The following is a 21,279-nucleotide window of genomic DNA, read 5'->3' on the forward strand; positions in this document are numbered from 1 at the left end:
CTTCAGAGTGCATGGAGGCTCATTGAATGTAAATGAGTCAGACCTGAGTACTAATTCTGTACCTGCATGTGTGGAATGGTAAAGTGTTCCTAGGAACCTTGACTTTTGGTTTCTAACTTGAAACATTTTAAACTTAGATTTCAGAAAACATGTGCTCACCCACTGCTGAAAATCAGGTCCTCTAAGGACTCTCAAATGGCTATTGAAAATTATCGTGCTACCTGAAAAAATCTTGGCATTCACACATCAATCATTTGCAGACAAAATTCAGATTGCTTTCCTGGAATCTAATTCCTGCTTCTGATACTCTGGTTTGGCTGGGATATTTGAATTTTATTAGGTACTGAAGAATCCACACCAGAAAGTCTGCTGGCTTAATGAGGGGATTCTTTGGTGTCTAAAGTGAGATGAGCTCTTGTCTGGTAAGGGTTGGGATCACCCTGCTCTGAGAGAGAGCCCGACAGACAAACACCCAACTGACAGATTAATAACCATACTTGCAGAAAGCAGGATTATAACAGTCTTGTTTCTTTAAATAAACACTTTTTCAAACACACGGTGTTTACATTCTAAGGTATTTACATTCTAACTCAACATATATACAGAAAATAAATATATATGATTATCTTCTAAATTGTTTCTAGCACCTAGTCATTCACCTGCTCAGATCACGGAGAATAAACCACCAGTCTTTTGGGATTGTATTGTGCATAATCTACTGGCCTGATTCTGAAATCCTTACAGCCATAAAGCTCCCCACGCTTCAATGGGAGATTTGCTTCTGTCTGTATTTCAGGACAGAGCCCTAAGACTTTGCTGACACTGTCATAAATCCCGGCTTTGTGTTTATTAATCTTCGGATGTTTCTTGAAGGCCGCATAGAATTTTATGTCATCAACTCTCATCCTCTCACTGTGTTGCTTAAACCTGCATAATCATTTAATAATTTTGCACTGCTTTGCTTAGAGGGATCGTCCTCTGAAAACCATGTACTAAGCAATGGAAGGAATCAGACGCCTTTCAATACGGCGTCAGTTCCTGAAGGGTGGAAGGTGCACATCTCCCTCACCGGTTTAATACCAGTTCAATGCTGTTCTGACTGTACCGCTGCATCCAGAGAGGGACTTATCTAGAATCCATTTCTGGGAACTGAAATGTCAGTGCTGGGCAGCATACTGGGACTAAATGCCATCAACCCCAGTTTTTGGGCTGATTTCAAGGTAGTTTATTTAACCCCCCTGTCAGCAATGGATTAGCTCACTGGCCTTATTTCTAGCTGCCTGGCATTGATTTCTTAACTCCTGGAAGACTATGGGAGCCTGATTTTTATCACCCTATAAAGACAGCAGTTCTGCATTATTTCTCATCCTGCATCCCAAGGATAAGACCCCATGATGAATTAAAGCGTCTCAGCAGTTTGCCAGATATCAAACGTGCGTGTAATGATCATTTACCTTTAAAGCTCAGAACATGTTTGAGTGTTAAGAGCCCAGTGCATCCTTGATGTAAGTCCCAGACTGATGGATTTGGGTTGAAAAAAAAGTTTAAATTCCAAATGTAGACAGAAGCACAAGGACAAATATCAAGCAAGGACTGATGGGGACATGGCAAAGTCCAGCAGCCCTTGGTAACTGTTGGTTCCCTAATACAGGGACTAAGAATAACAGGGAAAAATACCATTGGTTTATGAAATCATGAAACGGGAAATGAGTCAGTGATGCTGATTCATATTCTAGTAATGAATGAGAATGAAAGGGATGTTCCCCGATTTCTTAAAATGCTTACATAAAGTAACTAAAGGAAGAAAAATCTGACATAATACAAATCACTTTCTCCTTTAAAGATGGACTAAAGGAGTTGATTTGGGTACCTGGGGCGGGAGGCTGAACTTGACTGGTTGGCGATATGTTCTGTGGTCTAGTAGGTGCTGGATGGGACAGAAAGGGGGTGTAGGGGGGTGTGTGTATAAGGGGACTGCAGTTGCTTAATTATGACACGTCATTGAGTTGCATGTGTTATTCATGGGATGCAGCCATGACAGATGGGGTATGCCTCTGTGTTGACTGGGGTTGTGTAGATGTAGTGCCATTTCTGTGAGACCTTTGTTTTTCTGTTAGGGCACCTGGTGGCCTTCAGAAAAAGGTGCCCACAGGGAAAATGTTTTATTAGCATATTATTAATAAAAATCTGCTTGATTCCACAGCTTGTAATGTTGGGTATAGTGAACCAGAGTGCTATCCTTCCACAACACAACATATGGGCAATAGTACCTGCTTCGGAGATTGGAGCAGCTCTTGTGCTACCGCTGTAGCAAAAATGGCCTTATTGCTTCCTGGACTGAGCTGCAGAGAAAGCGACAATCCAGTCACTAGCTGCACTCCCAGGTCAGTTATTGTCACCTTCTCGTCCAGAACGGTCACTGTCTTCTCAGCTAAGATAGCATCTGAAAGGGGAGACAATATCTGAAAAGAAAAATTGAAGTTAGCAACAGCCACTTTACACAGCACCAAGCAAAACAGATACATGGAGCAACTGTAATACAGATAAGTGATATTTATGTTAATGGGCAGAGTTACTCTTAGCAGACAGACACTATTAAAATATGATTAAAAAATGGCTAGTCAGATTTTATAACTCTTTTGTAATAATAGGGTGCTTATAACATCTTTTACTAACGTCATTGTAATCAGCTCTGCCATTCACCTCCGTGATACGCTAACCACATCTGTTTCAGATGTATTAACGATTTGTAAATGTACTCTTTGTGTGAAATGCCATTATTTTATTACTGATGGTGTTTTTAGGTATGTCCTGGTTTTGGCCAGGATAGAGTTAGCTTTCCTTGGGCTGAGAGGGAGCTCAGCTAGAGGGCCAGGCCCGGATCGATCACTGGAGTATTCCACATCATGTGACATCATGCTCAGTACAGAAGGGGATGGTGCTCTCTCAGTTTCCATTTCCCAGTCAGTCAGTGGTGGGATTTCTGGTGCAGTTGGGATCACTGCTGGGGGCAGGTTGCGTACCAGTTGCCAGTTGATGAGCAACTACTGTATATTACTCATTTGCACTTACTATGGTTCGTGTTGTTTTGTTACTATTACAACCTATGATTTTATTTTGTCTTTTTTGTCCCTCCCCTGTTTCACCAGGGAGGAGGAGGGGTGGGCAGTCAATGACTGGCCATGTGGTGATTGGCTACCAGCCGAGTTCAAACCACGACAAGGTAGCATATATAATGCAATCTGTAGATTAATATAAGATCCATTGAACAAATTACATTTATTTCTATCCTGTAGAAAGAAACGTGTATTGCTACAATAACCACTCATGGTACTGTACATAAAATTGACAGAGAAAACTTGCTTTGGTTAAAAAATGTGCACCGAGGTCAGTGCACTGATACGTGACATCCAAAGATGCTCATTAGTAAGCAAGTTGAATTTAATGATCCATATAGGGTGCAGAGCATTTTTTAAGCACTTTATAAGAGGTATTCTTTAAATATAACACGCTCTCAGCTTTTTTCCCTTGGATTTTTCTCTCCACAGTTTTATGTGCATTTGTAAGTCCCAGAGCTTTGGAAAGTCATTCAGAAAATCTTTACAGATTTTGCAGAAAGTCAAAAATCTCGAATCCCATTTCTCCAGCCCTGACAACCTCTGTTATTGACAGGTGTGATGGTTGTTTTCTGATTTGACATTTTGGGATGATGAGCATGGTTGAAGAGCTAGATGTTTTGCTTGTTCCAGTGCTTGTTAACATGTTTTCTACTTTGTAGTATCACTGGACTTAACTCTGTCTCCCCCCGCCTCCTTTCTTCTCTTCTGGGGCCCCATTTTCTAGGCCACTATTTCTCTGCACAGCAGGAAGGACTATGCATGAAAAGCTGCCAGTGAGACAATGAGTTACTTCGAAGTGGGGACACTAAGGCACAGCCACATATACAGTGGTATATATAGGCCATGTTCTTGACCATATTGGCCGAAACTGATGAAGTTAAATCTACACCCCTGGAGAACACAGCTTAGTTGTCACTAATCAGTCCGTCTCCTAACACCATTCTAGAAGTGCTAATTATTATTATTGTTTTGTGCATATTCTGAAATATATCCTAACATTTGTATTTTGTAACATGCTCCTTGAGCTTGCAAGGAATGCAGGAATTTGATCCTGTGGGACTTATATTCCAGTCTCAGTTCCTCAACCAGCACTAGTTAATTTTCATTTCACCCTTTGCTCTGTCAGTATAGGCTTTGGGAAGACTGAGCTGTTTCACCAGCTGCATGCCTTGTGATAGCCCATATTACAGCTCCAGGTTCAAAAAAAGCTTTAGACAAATAATATTCAGAAACAGCCTCCACGTATACAGGTTGGACTAAATTTACTAAAACTGCAGTCTACATTACCTCGGGGCACAAGATAAGAAGAGAAAACCATCTTTTTCAGTCCTTGCTGAAATTTTTCTCCATCCAAAAATTTATGCCTCCAATTTCTGTTGCTAATGCAAGAAGCTGCTGTACACTTCATCAGTACCTCAGTTAAGGTTAATGGAGGAAAAAGAGTAAGTAATTTATTTTCCCTACCTGAATTGTTGTCATTCCAAGCTCCTGCCCGATCAAAACCTGTCCGTCCTGCAGCTTAGCGATTCTTGGCTCCTCCACCTGCATGAAGTCACTCACCAGGTCGGTGATGTCAATCTGCCAGTCAGAACCCAGTAAATAGCGCAGCTGGCCGCCGGGGTCTGAGGCTTCAGCTACAAACTGTGTGAGGACTCGCACCATCGCATGTTGGTACTGAAGGGCACAGCCTCTTCCCTTACGTTCATCCTCTTCTTCATCATCACTGTCCCTGGCTGGTCTGGTAGGACACGAAGAATAAAAAATTCCATTTAGACTGGTGCTGGGAGAGCTTGGAACAGGAGAGCTATTGCTGATATAAGTCTGCAGCCTAGTTGCTGGAAGAAGGGACCTTTGCTCTGCTGAAGCCGCTTTCTTCAGTGCATTTCTGAAGTCAGTTGGGTTCCCCCACTTTTATCCTGTTTCCCTGGTTCATAACTGAAAACTCCAGACTGCCTAGATCTCCAAAACAGCTGCTGAAATCACCAACTGGTCTGCTAGCCTTGCTACCACATTGTCCTCTCCAAATATCTGTCATTACTTTCTATGTTTAAGCCTTTACTATCAGGACCTTCACACTTTTTTCTTGCTGGATCTTCCCATAAACATCTTAGTGTTGCCATGGAAATCTCCTCTGTCTGCACCTACATACACATCCCTTTCTGTATGGCATTCAGGTTCAAATCACATCTCCACGAAAATCCCCATCTCTTTGCTGTGATACTAACAGAAACCTGGTAATAAATAATGTCTTTGTAGGTAGGTGGGAATAGCACATACCTACTTTATAATTTTTTTCCTCTTGTTCTTAATAAAACTTAAAACAGGTACAAACAGTCTAGGTGTGCCTACATCCATTCTCTGTCCTATCATTCACATGCCACTGCCCTGTGGGCACGGACAGTATCTTTAAATAGAATCCCCCTGACTTTGGGACACTGATCAGTGCCACTGGACCCTACAGCGATATGAAACACGTATGTACTAATTGTGACTGTTAACCATGAATAAATTAACTGTCAGGACCTGTGAATCAGGCTGGAGACTGACCAGACTTGCCAGAGCTGGCTCTTCTTGATGCCTTCCCACTGTCTCATGGCTGATCCTGCCTAACTTGACCAATTGGCTCTTTTCATCTCAGTCACTAGAGCTATAAAATGAAATTGATTTCCAATATAGGATCATGCAACCTGCAGTTTCCATTTCCCTCATAAGTCCAGTGTAGGAGCCTATTGAATAAATGTCTGATGACCTTCAAATTTACACTGGAATTGCATTACGGCCAAATGAGCAGGTTCAGATCCACTGGCCCTGACAGGTCTTTGGCAAGTGAACAGCCCAGAATGAACATCCTCTAATGAAACCTACCTCTTATTAGAGATGATGGGGACTCTCCACCCCTTGATCTGATTTAGTTCTGTGTCAGAAACCTCTATCTGCAGCGGGAGACGAGGAACCCAGACTGTCATTTCTAAAGGAGCACTCAGATGCTGGTAAGTAAAATTAACTATGACATTCACTTTGCCTTTCATTTCCTTCCCATTGACAAAGACATAGTCACATCTGTCAGAAACCTGAAAAAGGAAAAAGAAAAAAAAAATATTAATGAGTCTCTTCACAAATTATAAAGTACACCACATGCTGGGAAAGTGAGTGGGAAGAAGAGAAAGGATATAGGTTTAAACTAGCTCAAAGTTCAGAGGACAACGAGGAATAAGAAGAAAGGTGCCTGGTGTGCCCTTAATAGCTTGTATAATTTGGCATCATTTTAGCAGGCAGGCTTTTTCTGCTATAAACATTTCCAGTATTGTCTAAGATAAAAGAACAGCTTATTTCTGTCCTTAACTCCCACTCCAGTACTAGGCTAATCCTAGTATAATGGCACCGAGAGAGGATTCCTCTCCTCTCCCCAAAGCTCAGTCAGACTCAACTACCCTCTTCCTCTACTTTGTGTGTGGCTTGAGGAATACCACCTACCTGCAGGGAGGAACAGGTAACTGCCCAGATACAGAATTCAGTAGGGGACAGATTTCTCTAGTCAACCCCGAACTGGGACAAAGGCTTCTTCAGGAGCCCTGTTACAGGTGCCGGGGCATGGAGGGGGCACATCAACCAAAAACTAATCACAGTGGTGTTCATTGGGGCCAAACAGCTTCATCTCTGCTGAAAGCCTGACAAAGGTCTTACACAATGTTCTGCTCAAGCTAGTCCTGATGTCACTTTATTTATTACCTGCAGCTCTGGACATCAATATTGCTGAGAGTTACTAAATCTCACTCAAGCGATTTAGCAGCTATTGCAAGGATCTAGGTGAGCTGACAGGACCTGTTCATTACAGCTAGTTAAAATATATGAGTAAATGTACATGTCAAATAATTTATTAACTACCACTTTACCGTGCTGATGATCTGAAGGAATGATCTATTAAAACCCTGAACTCTTTTCACAATCCATTACCAGCCAGACCTTCTATTCTATTCTGTAGATGTATTTAATATTTCTGACTCCAGAATTCATAGTCTCATCCTCATCTGAATTTAATGCCATTTTCTAGTTTTCTGTTTAAATGCTAAATGAATTTAAATCGTATTTAAATATCACCAGCTTTTGTAGGATAATTTGCATTCCTAATATTATTATCTTTAAACAACAGCAAACCCCCTTCCAGACAGATCCCTTGCAAATCCATTTCCATCCTAGCTTGCCTGAGCCTAGGTAACATATCAAAAAAGGTTATCATGACTCTTGCAATGCCTCCCTTGCAAGCAATGTCTGTTTTGAGGTCAAACTCTTACAGTTGTCATTGGTTTCAGCAGGAAAATAAGGAGTTTATTTACAGGCGGAATTACGTTTTTCGGGACATTCTCATGTTAGCATGTTTTACGCTAGCTCTTAACAGCTCCTGTCAGGATCCAATCTCATTGTGCTGCACAGCAAGCAAACCTAGTTGCTGTCAAAAAAGCCTCAAAGCTTGGGAGGAAAGGACCTCACAGCAGGCAGCTGAGCACAGCCAAGCCCCAGCTCTGGCTGGGGCCGGTGTCACTAACGTAATACTCACTTCTTCACAATGCTGATCCAAACCCACCTGAGCTGAGGAAGATGAGACTCTGCAAAACTCCTTGAGAAACTTTTTGTGAGCCTGCAGAAATGGCTAGAGGGAAGGCTGGAGGTATAAGCACATTCCCCTTCTGGGAGCAGCATGTCTGGGCAGCAGCAAGACAGCAGACATTATTCTTGCATCTTTGCAGATGGCTCACTAATGTAAGGGTAATATTTTCAGAGTAAGAACTACATCATACTTCCTACCTGCAACACCTAATAGCCTGTCCAACGGGCAGAAGTCAGAAGACCTTCAGGCAGTGCCTGGTACATCTGCTCCTTCTCCCACCCCATGGGGTACCTTGCTTCTGTAGGTGGAATTCATCTGTCCCTTGTTGGCACTGCACTTCCCTCTGTTGCCTTTTTGTATTTTAAGTGCTGTTCTCAAACCAGACAACTCTCTATGTACTAATAAGCTCTGTCTGCTGCTCTTTTTCCTGGGATGCCAGTGAGAAGAAAAACTGGGCAGTCTCAAAGTGCTGATTTCCACCTGAGAGGCAACAGATCAAAGCTGAAGACAAGGTGGCCCCAAGGAAAACATTCAACCTGGGAGCTGACTGCCCTGAGGTCCTTCACTTGCCTTTGTGCTCTGCAGGCTGGACCACAAGTACAAGTGAACGGCCTGAAGACAAGGATTTTCTTTAGTGGGGGGGCATGGGGCCAGATAATAGCTTTGGTGCAAACTCCTCACCACCTCTGCTTCCAGCTAGCAAGACCTCATACTTGTGAATCTTAGCTAATTAACACATTAGGCAATTAAATGTCCCCATGGGTGATCAACCCAGGACTGAAACCATTTCTTACAGATAAAAGGTAACAGGTAGCTGGGGGATGTTTCCAAACCAGTGTCCTCTGCACTGAGCCCCTGGAGCTCTGCTCCCCCGCTGACCCCTCCTGCCTGCCCTGCATGTCCTCTGCTCTGCACCTGCCACCGGGCGTCTACCAGGGGACCTGCCAAACATCCTCCCAACTGGGCTAAGGCTTCGCTGTCTGGGCAGCGGCTTTTGAAGCACACATAGATTACACAGGTGGGATTTTGCCATTGTTTTTATCAGTCTGTGTGTGTGAAGAACAGTTCAGCACATGGGGGCAGGAACAAGGCTGAGACTCTCCCAGGCAATAGAGGTAACTGCTGAATTATGCTAGTAAGAGATGGGAATCAGATTCAGATTTTAAACTCATTAATGCTCAAGCAATAGAAAGCGAAAGAAAATCTGACAGGCAAACAGACCTCAGTTCCAACTTTATCATGGTTTACTAAGAAAGAGAGAGTTAAAAACAGAATCCATCCCTAAAAGCCTGCTATATGAATGATTAAATAAATACCATGACCTTGTGCTTTCAAGATTATTATTTATAAAGCAAACTGATGGTCAGGAAAACAATGACTAGGCTTGGGATACCCACTTTCTCCTGTTTCCCTTTCTGTAAGTGAAGACAGCAATAACTATGAGCTCATTCAGTTCCCAGCCAGCCCTTCACTGTTTGAATGAATAAGCATCACTGTTCTGCTGCAGTTTGCATGCAGTCCTAACAGAGCAACAGCAAAACACGGCGCAAAGTACAGTACATTTTCATAAATCAGGCCAGGACATTCAGAAACAGGTCATCAATAGAAAGGCAGATTAGCCATACCCGTGTTACTGCAGACACATCCCAACCATTCATCTTCCAGCCCAAGAGAAAGACTAAAAAGGTGTTGAGAAAGGAGAAAAATTGAGCTTCTCTCTCTCTTTTGAGATTGAGTTTTCTAAGCTGTTTGTTGGGAATAAGTGAGTATTTTGTGAAACGAGTTTGATGGGACTCAGCAGAGCCTCTGCAGGACCAATAAGCACATGAGCAAAGAGCTGTCAAGGCAGCTCAGCAGCTGGCAGCCTTGTGGCAGTCCCCGCCGCTGACACAGGCGAAGGGAGCACCCGGGTCCCCCCTTGCACGGCTTCTCCATGTTAATGTTGATGGGGGCAGCGCAGAGAATCTTTTGCTGCCACTGCTTTTTCTGAGCCTGCATGTCTCCTTGTCAATCTGTAATGGATTTCAATTCCTCAGTCTGTCAAGCAGCTCCTTCTCTTTAGCATTAATTCATATAAACAGCCTTTAACTACCAACCTTCCTTCCTGTACTACAGTTCTTTACATGCCTCGCCACACACAACAGAAATGACTGTGGTTCAAGTTTATTAAATGCGTGAATGGAGCGACTGCACATACCCTTGGATATGTGTGTGAGAGTGTGTGAACGAAAGAGGGGGTCTGCACTAAATCAGCAAACAGCTCCCCGACAGTTAGTTATTAAGGGAATTATGAGATTGCAAAAGCTCAGCCCCAAAACAGACAGATTTCAGAAAACTATTGAACACATTATAAAATGCAACAGGAACTACAAAAGGGCTGAAGAAAAGTGGGTGATTTGTGGGGAAAACCCATTTGTTTTCTTTCCAGGATTCAGAGACTCGCACCCATATCTCCCTTTTCCTTTCCTCCTGCCTTTGAATTCTGAATCTCAGGGATGGTAAAACCAGTTTTCAGTAACGGTGACAAGGGCTCAAGAGGGAAAGAACAGATTTTCTTTTACTGCTAATGTACTGCTGGAATACATGCCTCTGTTGTGACCACTGTAATTCAGGGACATTATAATGCCATTAAAACCTTCTGGTGCTGTGCTCCCTTGCTAAAGCTTTTCTGGACTTTGTGCCACTGGAGCTTTCAACACAACTACGCTGAGCTGACTTCCATTAATTAAGAGAGGCTGTACTTAATGCTCCCAAGATGCTCTAGAAATTCTCTTAATACAGGGGACTTTTATCTCTTGAGGGACCTGGGGTTTGAATGGCTTTTTTGGGCATGAACTTCGTAGGCTGTAAAAGTGCTTTGGGTTTCGTTTGGCTCCTGCAGCTCCACCTCTTTCTCTTACATCGATGAACAACTAAAACAGCTTCCTCTGAGCCACACACACGTATCTAATCTCTGTGTGCCAGGGCAGCAGAGGTCAGAGGTCTGCCCCTTATTGCCTGCACAGCACAGAATTAGGAATCAGATTTCTAAGTGCGCTGTGTACATACCAAACACGTGGCTTCTGGCAAGCTGGATGTCAAGTTCAATCATCAGTTCTACAAAATGTGCAGAGTGGAATATTTTCAATGTGCTCAGCATTGCATTTAATTCAAACCCCTAGTCCTATTGTCAGGAACGGGAATAGAGGTAGGTCACTGCTGCTTCCTACCACAAAATGTTCTCTGCAAATATGCGTTCTTCAGCCCCGCATACAGCTCTGTACACTGGGTACCCCAAAACTGAGCCCAAAACTCAGCTGGTAGACTTGCAACCGTGAAAGTGATCCTGCTGTGTCACTTCAACACAGGACTGCTTCCTTGGCAAACAAATATTGACCAGAAAAGGAGAGGGCATCGATGGTCCAAGGTGCTTCTTTTTTATGTTTACTTTAAAAGCCTGTTCATGTTATTTGCAAAGAAGTCAGTGCTGTCATTTAAAACACCCCACACTCTATGCTCTTCAGGTGTGATCAGAATCAAGAGAAATTAGTTTTTATTAATTTATCTTATTTTATTTCACAGTTTGCTAGACTATCTGTGGAAGAAAACACCAAACTCTTTGAAGTCTGTAGTAGCAGAACTTCAGCCAGCCTGGGAAAAACTTGGAAAGAAGCAATAAGGCTCCTCACAAATCTCACATGATCCCTATCACGTGGTCTCCTGCATCCAGTTTTCCAGTGAACATTGTTTCCAACCCTTTCCTATTTTTTATTTTACAGCTTCTCCCGTTACCTGCTTGCAGAGGCTGTCTGTGGTAGATATGAATTAGTGTGGCTGACTATTCCTTTGGTCCTATAAACTCCGTGTTAGCCTTGGGCTGAATAGAATCCAAAGATCTAATAGGAGGGAGGGAAAGGGGAATGTACACCATAATTCCCAGAAGAGGTACCCAGCATTTCACTGTTAGCTCTCAGAAATAGCTGTAACAGTCTTTCCTCACCTCATTATCATTATTAAATTCCCATGGGATAATGGTAAAACCCTCACAGGAAACTGCTTTTCTGCTACAGTAATTCTGTTGGAACTCTTACAAAGTCACAGCTAATAAGTCTTTGAAAATAAGATGTACCTAGAGCAGTTCTGGTTTAGACATTTCAAGGGTGGCCAATTAGGAAAGTAAGTCTCCGGTATTTCCACATAAAATCTGTATTTCAGAAACACTCTGGGACTCTGTGCCCAGTCCATGTTCCTGTAAGTGATCCTGCCCCCATACAAGCACTCTCCGTTTATAATATTCTCTTCAAACACAGCCCTGCCACCTTGGCGAGCTACCGGGATCTCTTCTGATTTAGCACTGCACACATTTTCCTTGGTCTACCAGCATAAATGGCGATATTTAGTAATGTAAGTTATGTTAATGAGTCCTGCCTAAATCACTGCTGTCAGAAGAAAAATGGGGGAGTCTCTTATAACCATTAAAAATGAATGAGGAGGGAAATAAATAAGCAAAAGCAGCTCCTTTGAGCTATAAAAGACTCCAGAACACAAGCTGTGTACCAAGGTACAAAAGGATGTGGCCATTATTAGCTCTATAAGTCACTTATAAATGACTCAGGGGAGGCGGAGTCACCTTTAATCACCCATGCTTAACCCGAGGTGCTGGAGTGAGATTCGTTACTGCGATAACTGAACCCAGCCTGCAATTATGCAAGGCAGAGATAAATGACTATAATGAAGATGCAGCACAGGGGGTAGATCAGCCCTAAACCCACTATATGTCTTGAGAAGGGACCTGTCCTAGTCTGGGATTCTGTGAGGACCTGAGGTTAAGAAATCACCATTCTCAAATCCGATGGCAGCAGCAGATCTGTTCACCACCCTGGATGCTGATGGAATTAGAAACAACCACTGAACAGGTGCTCTCAAGGAATAATTAAAGCACCTCCTGTGTTGCAGAGACAAGAATTATTTTATTTTTTTTTCCCAGAAACAGTAAAGACAAATGGGTATCACATCAAGTTTAGGGATGCTCTTCTTGTTCCTCAGTTACTCAGTGATTTGCATGTTCAGCAGGGTACACATCCCAAGCCAGGCTGTTGAAAGAAGAATGACTTGGCTTGAACTCTAGTGATTGAATTCCAAACAGATTTTAAATGTAGCATCACCTTGACAGCTTTCCCCATTTGGGTGGATTTACACTGCATAAGGTCTTATTAATTTTAAATAATTTGAATTTTGACTGTGAGTATTGAAGTATCTGCCAAAATCTGAAAAGATCCTTTCAAAGTTGGTAAATGATGAGCTGTGTTCACAAGGCTCCAAACCTTGTCATTCCTTCATACCTGGTTCTCCGCTCTGTGTGGAAAGGTTGTGCCTTTTTTACAGGAGGTGTCAAGTGACACATCTGAACTCTGAAGATTTGGAAAACCAGAGGGATGCTCCAAACTTTGAAGGTCCACACCTTCAAAGTGTCCACATTTTTCTGCAGTGGTTTTCCTGTTGCAGCATGAGACCAAAAAATACTGTGATCCACAACTGTATCTGGGCTTTTTTATCCAGAGACACACATCTCCCTTAGTTTCTGTGGGTCTTAAGAGCTTGTTTCCTGCCAGGCGTCTCCACAGTGTCATGATGGAAGCACAACTAGCACTGCTCCAGAGGAAGATCAGAAATAAATAGGTATTAGCAGAGACCTGTGCAATTGAAAAAATGTTTTTTACTGCATTAATCTCTGCACATCACAGAGCATATTGATCAAGAGAACTCTGATACCAATTAATTTCTAAGAAATTTTTTAGTTTGTTCTATAGCTTTGTGGCGAACATCAATTTATTATCCTCAGCAACATATACCTGAGTGAAATATGCAATGGCACATTTTAAAAGGACTTACAATTCTGGGCAAACATCCAATTCTAGCTGCAAGTTTAATACTTCCTTTGTGAACGCTATGGATCTGACACAATGTTTGCTGTGTGTTGGTGTTACTAACTGAAAAATCCCCTTATTAAAAGGCTCTCTTCAGGAATCACCTTTTGGTTTTTTAAATCAAGATGTGGCTTATGAGATTTTGGTGGATTTTTCCCTTCCGTGTTGCTTTAGCACCAGTTTCTACTACTACAAACAGTCAAATTTATACAGTGGATTTGCACAGAACCTATGCATTTTTCAAGGATATAGTGAGACAAGAGCAGCTGCCACGCAGTCATTTGTGGACACGTTACTAAGCCCCCGTACACACCATCCACCCATGATTTAGTACCTGCCTCAGGGCTACCTGCAGTCTGTAAAGAGCTTCGTCCTTGTCCCCACTCAGCCGCTGCGCTCAGAGCAGCCAGGAGCCACCTGAGGATGACGTATTCCCGGTGTTGAGTGGCGCCTCTCCCATGGGAGTGGCAGTAGAGCTGCCTGGAGGATGAATGCTTCATTTCAGGAGGGCTTTCGAGACACCTACATTTGGTTTCATTTTTGGGTCATGAAATTCGGTTTCATTTCAATTTCAAATGATTAAAATTATGTAAAAATACCATAACATCAAGGGAAAAAGTTATTTTAAAGCAAAAAAATCAAAACATTTCATTTTGGAAATGTCAAAACAAGATGTTTCTTTGACACAACAAGAACCTGCTAGCATCCTTTTCTCCCTTTTTCTGTCAGAGATGAAATTCCAGGAAAATGAGCATAATTTCATGAAGCTGCTTTAGAGAACTACAAATTCTGACTGAATATATTCTGCTAAATTTTCCCCAATAAACCGTAATCAGCTGGGGCCACAAATCAAAACAAAACCACCACAATGAAACTCTGCTCAATTAAAATTCCATCACATGAAATTTGGAGTACCTTCAGCATAATGAATAGCGCTATTCTTGTTTCCAGGAAGGAAAGCAAAGGCCCAGAACAACCTTTTCGAAAATCCGGGATTAATTCTAACTCCATCACACATTTATTAGATGACTGTGTGTAATTTATTGAGATCCACACTCTCAAGGATATTGAAGTGTTAACTCCCACTGAACTCAAGTGGAGTTTGGTGGTTAAATCTCTTTAAGAATCTGGGCTTTAATCTCCCTTTGATGTATTTGTAAAATGAGGATACTATCCCCTTGTTTTACAGGGATTTTGCAAAGCTTAATCTGTAAGAAACAAGAGCAAGCTCAGGTGCTAGGGTTACACAAGTACACTTTCTGTTGCTTAAAATCAATCTGTAGTTAGAGGACAGTCCTTCACTTTTTTCAGCTGCACCAGCAGTGGATCACAGCCACACTGAGGGCATGATGCGGTCCTGTGGGATGCGGTGTGGGGTGAAGCTGTGTCCCTGGCGAGCAGGCAACGCAAAGAGAAATCAAATGGCTTCATTCACTCCTGCTGTTCTCCACTCTTTTTGCTGCCATGGCCGTTCCTCATTTACTGTTGGCTAGGCTGCAATTCCTGCTTTCCAGCTGGAAAAGGAAGGTGGTGACTTCTGCCCACCTGCTGCTCTTGATATTCAGTGAGCAGCGATCCTGCCAGCACAGGATAAGGAAAAGAACGAGATGGCTTTGGTGTCTGCTCCTCTAAATCAGCGGGACACGGGGATGTCAGCACTGTCACATAGGAGAGCTTTAGACAGGCAAGTACTGTCTGACGACTAGCCAGAAAGCTGCTGGACTCAACACATCACCTCGTGCTTTAGATCTCAGAAGCCACAATTGATTGTAGCGGATGTGACAACACTTTCTTGCCTACTTTAATTAAGTTACATTCTCTTATTTCTCTCTTGATCTGAAAACTACACGCGCTCTGTATCACTCACTGCAGCCATCCAAGCAAAGTGGGAGAATGATAAATACATCCAGTATCCCAAGCTTTTTATTCCTGAGAATGGCATTTCCCCCCTCATTCCAGTAAAGCTTAAAGAGGAGTAATGAAAATAGAACAACTTTGCTTCACACTTGTGAAAAGAAAGGAGACACACAAGCTCTGTATTTGTCTCTGGGCAATTAATACCTGACTTCCAAGTGAAGCAGAGCTGATGAAGAATGTGACAAATCAGACAGACTAAACACTAAAACTGCGCTGTAAAGCGGACAGTCAGTCTTCTAGATTTGTCAGATCCAGTCAATGAAGCAATGCTGGGGAGAGGAAGGTAATCGAGATGCACAAATACTGAAATAGCCTGTTCCAAGGGCTGCTCATACTGTGTGCGAGACCCTCTGCCTTTGGGAGCAGCTGAGAGGAAAACGGACAGAACTGCATGCGATGTGGATCTGACGGAATATACGGGAAGGCAAAGCATTTCAAATAACTCCTATATTCTCCTAGGGCAGCTGTAGGACCTTAGGAGATGCTAAATCTCCCCAAATGCAAAAAGGGCAGGCGAAGGAGCACTGGCAGCGCGGGTGTGGAGCAGTCCCAGTGCTGCCCAGCTCTCCCAGCAAGCCGGGGCTGGAGCGCTTCCGACAGCACACCGACACCTTGATCTCAGACCCAGACTGTGAAACTAAACAGCCAGCAGCATTAACCTGCAGTCAGAAACTTTGATTTTGTCTGTAATTATCACAACAGTAAAACTAGGTATGTAAGGCATCTAATTGTCATATCCAGGATACTTTATACGCCCTTTATCTATAGGAAACTAAAATCTCTGCCAACTCCCTTCTGTTCCACAGGTGATCCAGCATGCAATTCATCTGAAGGCATCAATTTTTTTTCACTGTATTTCTTTCATTCAAAAATGGCCAAAAATATTTCTACTGGCTACCATAATACCTACTGATTTTACACTGCTTTGCACTATATTAAGCAACAAACCTACGTTCAGGTGAATTTACCAGGTATGTGCTTTATGCCCTCATGCTGGCCACAGAAAGTATGCGTGTCATTCTCAGCTGCCTGCTAGAACAACATATAGCTGGAGGATCAATGCTAACAGAAATGTTTTACTAGAATGTTGGTTATTCTATACAAAAGCAAAAGGTCCTTTTAAGCAAAGATTTCCCTGCATGACAAAGAGTTTTCTCAACTGTGCCACCCAGGGAGAGTGCAGTCTCCCAGAATGTCCCTTCTTACCGCAGCAAGCTGTGGGTTTGTCCTCCCACAGAGACCAAGGCTTGTCCTTGTCTCGTACGTTAGAGGTGTGCTGGCAGCACAACTGAACTGTAATACACACTGCTTACTAGGTCTTTCCTAATTGGGGAAACTTCTTTTTCACACATGCTCAAGTCCTTGGTTAGCCTCAAACGAACCCCTCTCTGAACTTTCCCTCCCTGTTCGGGGTGAGTGTACCAGGGATCCACCACTGAGGATCCCATATCTTGCTTTGCTGTGGCCTTTCAAGAGGTTACTCCTCAGTGAGGCACGGTTTCTGGAACGTGGAGATCATTTTCCTTTGATAATCACCAAATGCAAACACTTCCTCCTAAAAATGTTTCATTATCACATTGTAGCAACACTTTACAGTCACAGAGGAGATGACACACCCAATACTGAGTGATGTTCCCTTCATAAAGGTCTTATGACATCTAACCAAGGCAGGAAAACAGACTTTTATTTACTGTTTGAGACAAAGAGCTGAATCACACAGAGATCAAATCACATGCCTAAGGCTTCACAGAACACTCGTGACCCAGCCAAGAAACAAATCACAGAATCGCAGGGCTCTCCTACCACGGTGCCCTGTAATTCAAAACTGGGGCAGACCCTGGTCTCGCAGCCAGGAGCTCCCCTGACCCCACTCCCTGGGGGAGCACCACGCTTTTGCTATTGGCACCCACGCTGCTGTCACCCTCATGGCTTCTCGTGGCTTCAGTAGCCACGGTACCTTTTATGTTTTGCGTGATACCCTTGTAGTATAATCACATAGGCAGATGTAAGGATTGGACTGTCTGAATCTCTGCAGAATTTGCATAGCACAGTATTTCCATTGGCTATGTCAAGTTTTGTTTTTTGGCACTGCCATCACATATATTACAATTCTGTTAACAAGCCTGTTTTTCTAAAGAACTCCAGTTTTCCTCCTCATCACCCTGAGCCACACCTCCAGTCATTTCTCATCTGTCCTTACCAGGTCATTTTTGATATATTGTGCAAGTGCAAAGGAGACATCTACTTCATGAGCAAATTCAAATGACTATTACGTATGTGGTGCTTTTGCGGGTGTAGGTGGGATGGAAGCGAAGCATGCATGATGTGCTGAGTAGCGCGTATTGCAGCTCCTCCGCACGCCCTGCTGCACAGACAGTGTAAGATCCCACGGCTAGGCAAACTACGTGATTTAGCTCCCCTGTTTCAGACTGAGCTCCTAACTCAGGAGGTCCCTAGCTCAATTCCCAAAGTGTCAGCCAGGATGACAGTTGTTACAAATAGATCTTATAAACAACCCCTGAAGAGAAATCCCTACCTCTCCAGCAGACTAGTTTCTGCCCTGAAATGTGAGCACTAAAGGCCACTGAAAGTCACTGTCCATCAACAAAAGAATCATATTGTGTTCTGGGATTTGTATTTGTTACTCAGAATTGAGAACACAGTATGATTCAACACTATGCCCAATGAATTTTTTTTTTCTCTCTGATAGAAAAACGAAGCTCCTCTTTTAAAGGGTTTTCATAACTTTATGGAAAAATACTAAAAAATAACTGAAATATAAAAATTCTTTTGCATCAACTGATGTAAAATAAATCACCATCCTTATTGTGGCTTTAAGCAGGATTGCTATGAAACTTGCTGTTTGTTTGGTCCAGTAAAGAGACAGAAATAGAGAGGCCAGCTTAAAATACATTTTCTTTAGGACTATAAGAGAAATGTAAATCCTTATAGACCATTTTGGACTTCTAAACTAGTTAGAAAAAGGCACTGGGCTGATATATTCTCTGTCTCCTTGGAGTCACTCATCTTTCATCTCCATCGCTGCATTGCAGACTGGAAGCATTGCTATTTTTTTGACAACATTCTTATTTTTCCAACTTCCAAGAAATCTCTAGACAGGGATTGTCAGTTCTAATTATGCAGCTCGTGCTGCAGCAACAGGTGGTTACCGAAGACTTAGAAATGACACCTTGACATTTGCAGAATGTTTGAAAGTTTGGCCTGTGTTCTTGACAAAAACAGCCATAAAGGAGGGACGACAGGAGTGGTGAAGGCAGTCACACGGAACAGGGAAGACCTGGTTATGTCGGCTCCTCTGCCAAGCCTTCCCAAATGTACGTGTGTGTACAAGGTGCACCTCGGCCAACCATGGGCACACCAATCCTCAGGCTGGGAAATCTACAGATTTACAACCTATCTAATGAGCTGAGCACTAAAAGCAATAGAGTTAGGTATGCGTGGTGCTGTGCCCACATAATTTAGCTCCATACCTTCCTCCACAGAGTACAGCATTGGATAGACTCACTAGCTTGGGCATCTCTGTGCCATAGGCCATGGCATGCCACAGACCTCACAGGCAAGTCACATCTCTAGCCCTCTAGCAACACACTGGATGGGATGCTCAAGGATCCAGTCTTCAGTAGAACCATTTTCCATCCATTAAGTGGAAACAACAGCACTTTCTGCTTCATAGAACAACCTTCATATTTGGAGGATTAAGGATGCAATATTTCTGCCCAAGAATTTCACTCAGACCTCAGACTTCTCTTTGACTCTGGTAAGCTTTGATCCTACCTTAAAGCACCAGCACTTCTGCCCTCAAACAAGAAGTATCCTGTTCTTCTAATTTCTCTCCACAGAGTAATGGGTTATACTTAAATTTTAATTGGGGACACCAGTGAGATCTGATCTGACCTAAACCAAGTATGAGACTAGACCTCCACAGACTTAAAGGAGGCAAGAGCCACACAGAAGTGCATGAAAAGACCCTGCAGTGAGAAGAGAATGCCAAGATGAAAGGAGAGGAGTTTGAACTCTTCAGTGCTCTCAGACTTCAGTGTCCCACAAGCACCAATCTACAGGCAACTCCTTGAGTTAAGCCATGTCTCAGCTGGTACTTGATAGAACAATGACCAAATGCCACTGAAATTACTTGTGTAACTTAGACACCATCCTGAGCAAGGGAACTGCGTTTCAGACACTCCAACACAGGGAAAAGGAGATGAAATACATTTAGCAATGGCAGACTGTAGACGTTTAAGCTACAAGGACAAAGAGATTTCCCTCTTGGTAATAGGATGACTTCAAAGAGTCTTAAAGATTCAGTCCTCTTTCTGATACTGAGTTTGCACAGGCAAAGTCTAGTTCTACTCCTCTGGCAAGTATTCAGGTATCCAACATTACCACTTAGAAGAAAAAGGAAAAATCTGTTGTAATATGCATACACTCATGCATGCATGCCAGGCTCTGGAAAGTTGGCCAACTTGCAGTAACTAGAGAAAAATAATGCAACAGTAAAGCACGAAAAATTTCTCAAAGAGACCTATGCCTTTTTATGCCAAAAATCACTTGCAGAGAAGCATATATAATCAGGATTGTGCTCCAACAGCAGAGCAGCAGCCATAATACACAAGTGCCAGATGAAAGCTGGCATCAGCCAACACAGACAGGCTGAAATGCCAGAGAATGTTTTCCAAACTACACTTGGTGTAAAAGTGACTGCAAAGTTTGTACTGGAATGGGAGAAAGTATCCTTCCCCACTGGAGCTGTAGGCTATGATGCTGAGCATCGAAGGGATTTCTGTCCTCACTTGACCCACTAACACAACCTTTTTCTTCTCCAGTTGCATATTTCTGGACAACTGAAGGTAAATGAGTTCTCAGACTGGATTGCAAAATGGCACAGGGCTGCGAGCTCATCCTCCCTCACGTTGGTAAGCTGTGACACACGGAGGTCGGGCTCGCAGGAGTTGCAGCAGGCTGGCATGGCTGGGGGATCACTGCCTGATACACTTGCTTTTAACAAACTCCTCTATTCAGCTTGCTTGTTATCAACCAAGCTCCAGGCAGAGCTGTCTGCCCTTTAGCCCTCTGCTAGGTACATGCTTGCACTCATTTAAGGAATGTCAAGCTCTCAATGCCTGTTGGTTTCCTTTTAATGGGAAAAATCAGTGAATCAAGGGCTGCATGCATGTGTGTGCACACACGTACACAAGGCAAAAGCTGGAAACAGGACAGGAGTGATCCTGGTATTCCCAAGTACTCCACAGACTGGGTGGCAGTGCTGTTTCCATCAGGTTTAAAGGAAAATATCATCATCATTCTAACGTGCCTCCCACCATCTGCAAGCACCGCTGCTACTAACACTTACCCTTCATTTTACATCTCTAAACAAGCACCTTGTGGGGGTGCTGAGCTAAACCCAGGCTCCTCCAGCATCTCTCTGGGGACAGAAATAATCCAAAACCACTTGCTCCCCACCGTGAACAAAGGTCATTATTTTGACAAATTAGTTAAATCTCTCTCAGTCAGCAATGATGACCCTGAATTATTCAGCATGCATCTGTCTTTTTCCCTTACAAAAACAGCCTGTAAAGCAATAAGGGTATTTGACTTGAACTATTTCTTGAAGAAATAAGACAGTTTGGGTTCACTCCAATGCCCCTTGAAGTCAATGGGAGTGTTTAATTTAATTTTAATTTAATTAATTTCATTAAATTTGCACATGATG

At 42.9% G+C, this 21,279-nt stretch overlaps 1 protein-coding gene across 1 annotated transcript in view; it reads right to left on the reverse strand.

Annotated features, from left to right (window-relative positions):
• TMEM132D (transmembrane protein 132D) overlaps window positions 1-21,279 on the reverse strand; it is a 266,793-nt gene that overhangs the window by 3,613 nt on the left and 241,901 nt on the right. The window contains exons 6-8 of the mRNA XM_074921479.1: window positions 5,985-6,190; window positions 4,584-4,857; window positions 2,271-2,462 (exon numbers count right to left, since the gene is read on the reverse strand). Coding sequence (XP_074777580.1) covers window positions 2,271-2,462; window positions 4,584-4,857; window positions 5,985-6,190 — 672 coding nt within the window. The remainder of the gene's footprint in view (window positions 1-2,270; window positions 2,463-4,583; window positions 4,858-5,984; window positions 6,191-21,279) is intronic.

Source organism: Athene noctua, chromosome 17 (assembly GCF_965140245.1).
Source record: "Athene noctua chromosome 17, bAthNoc1.hap1.1, whole genome shotgun sequence".
NCBI lineage: Eukaryota > Metazoa > Chordata > Aves > Strigiformes > Strigidae > Athene > Athene noctua.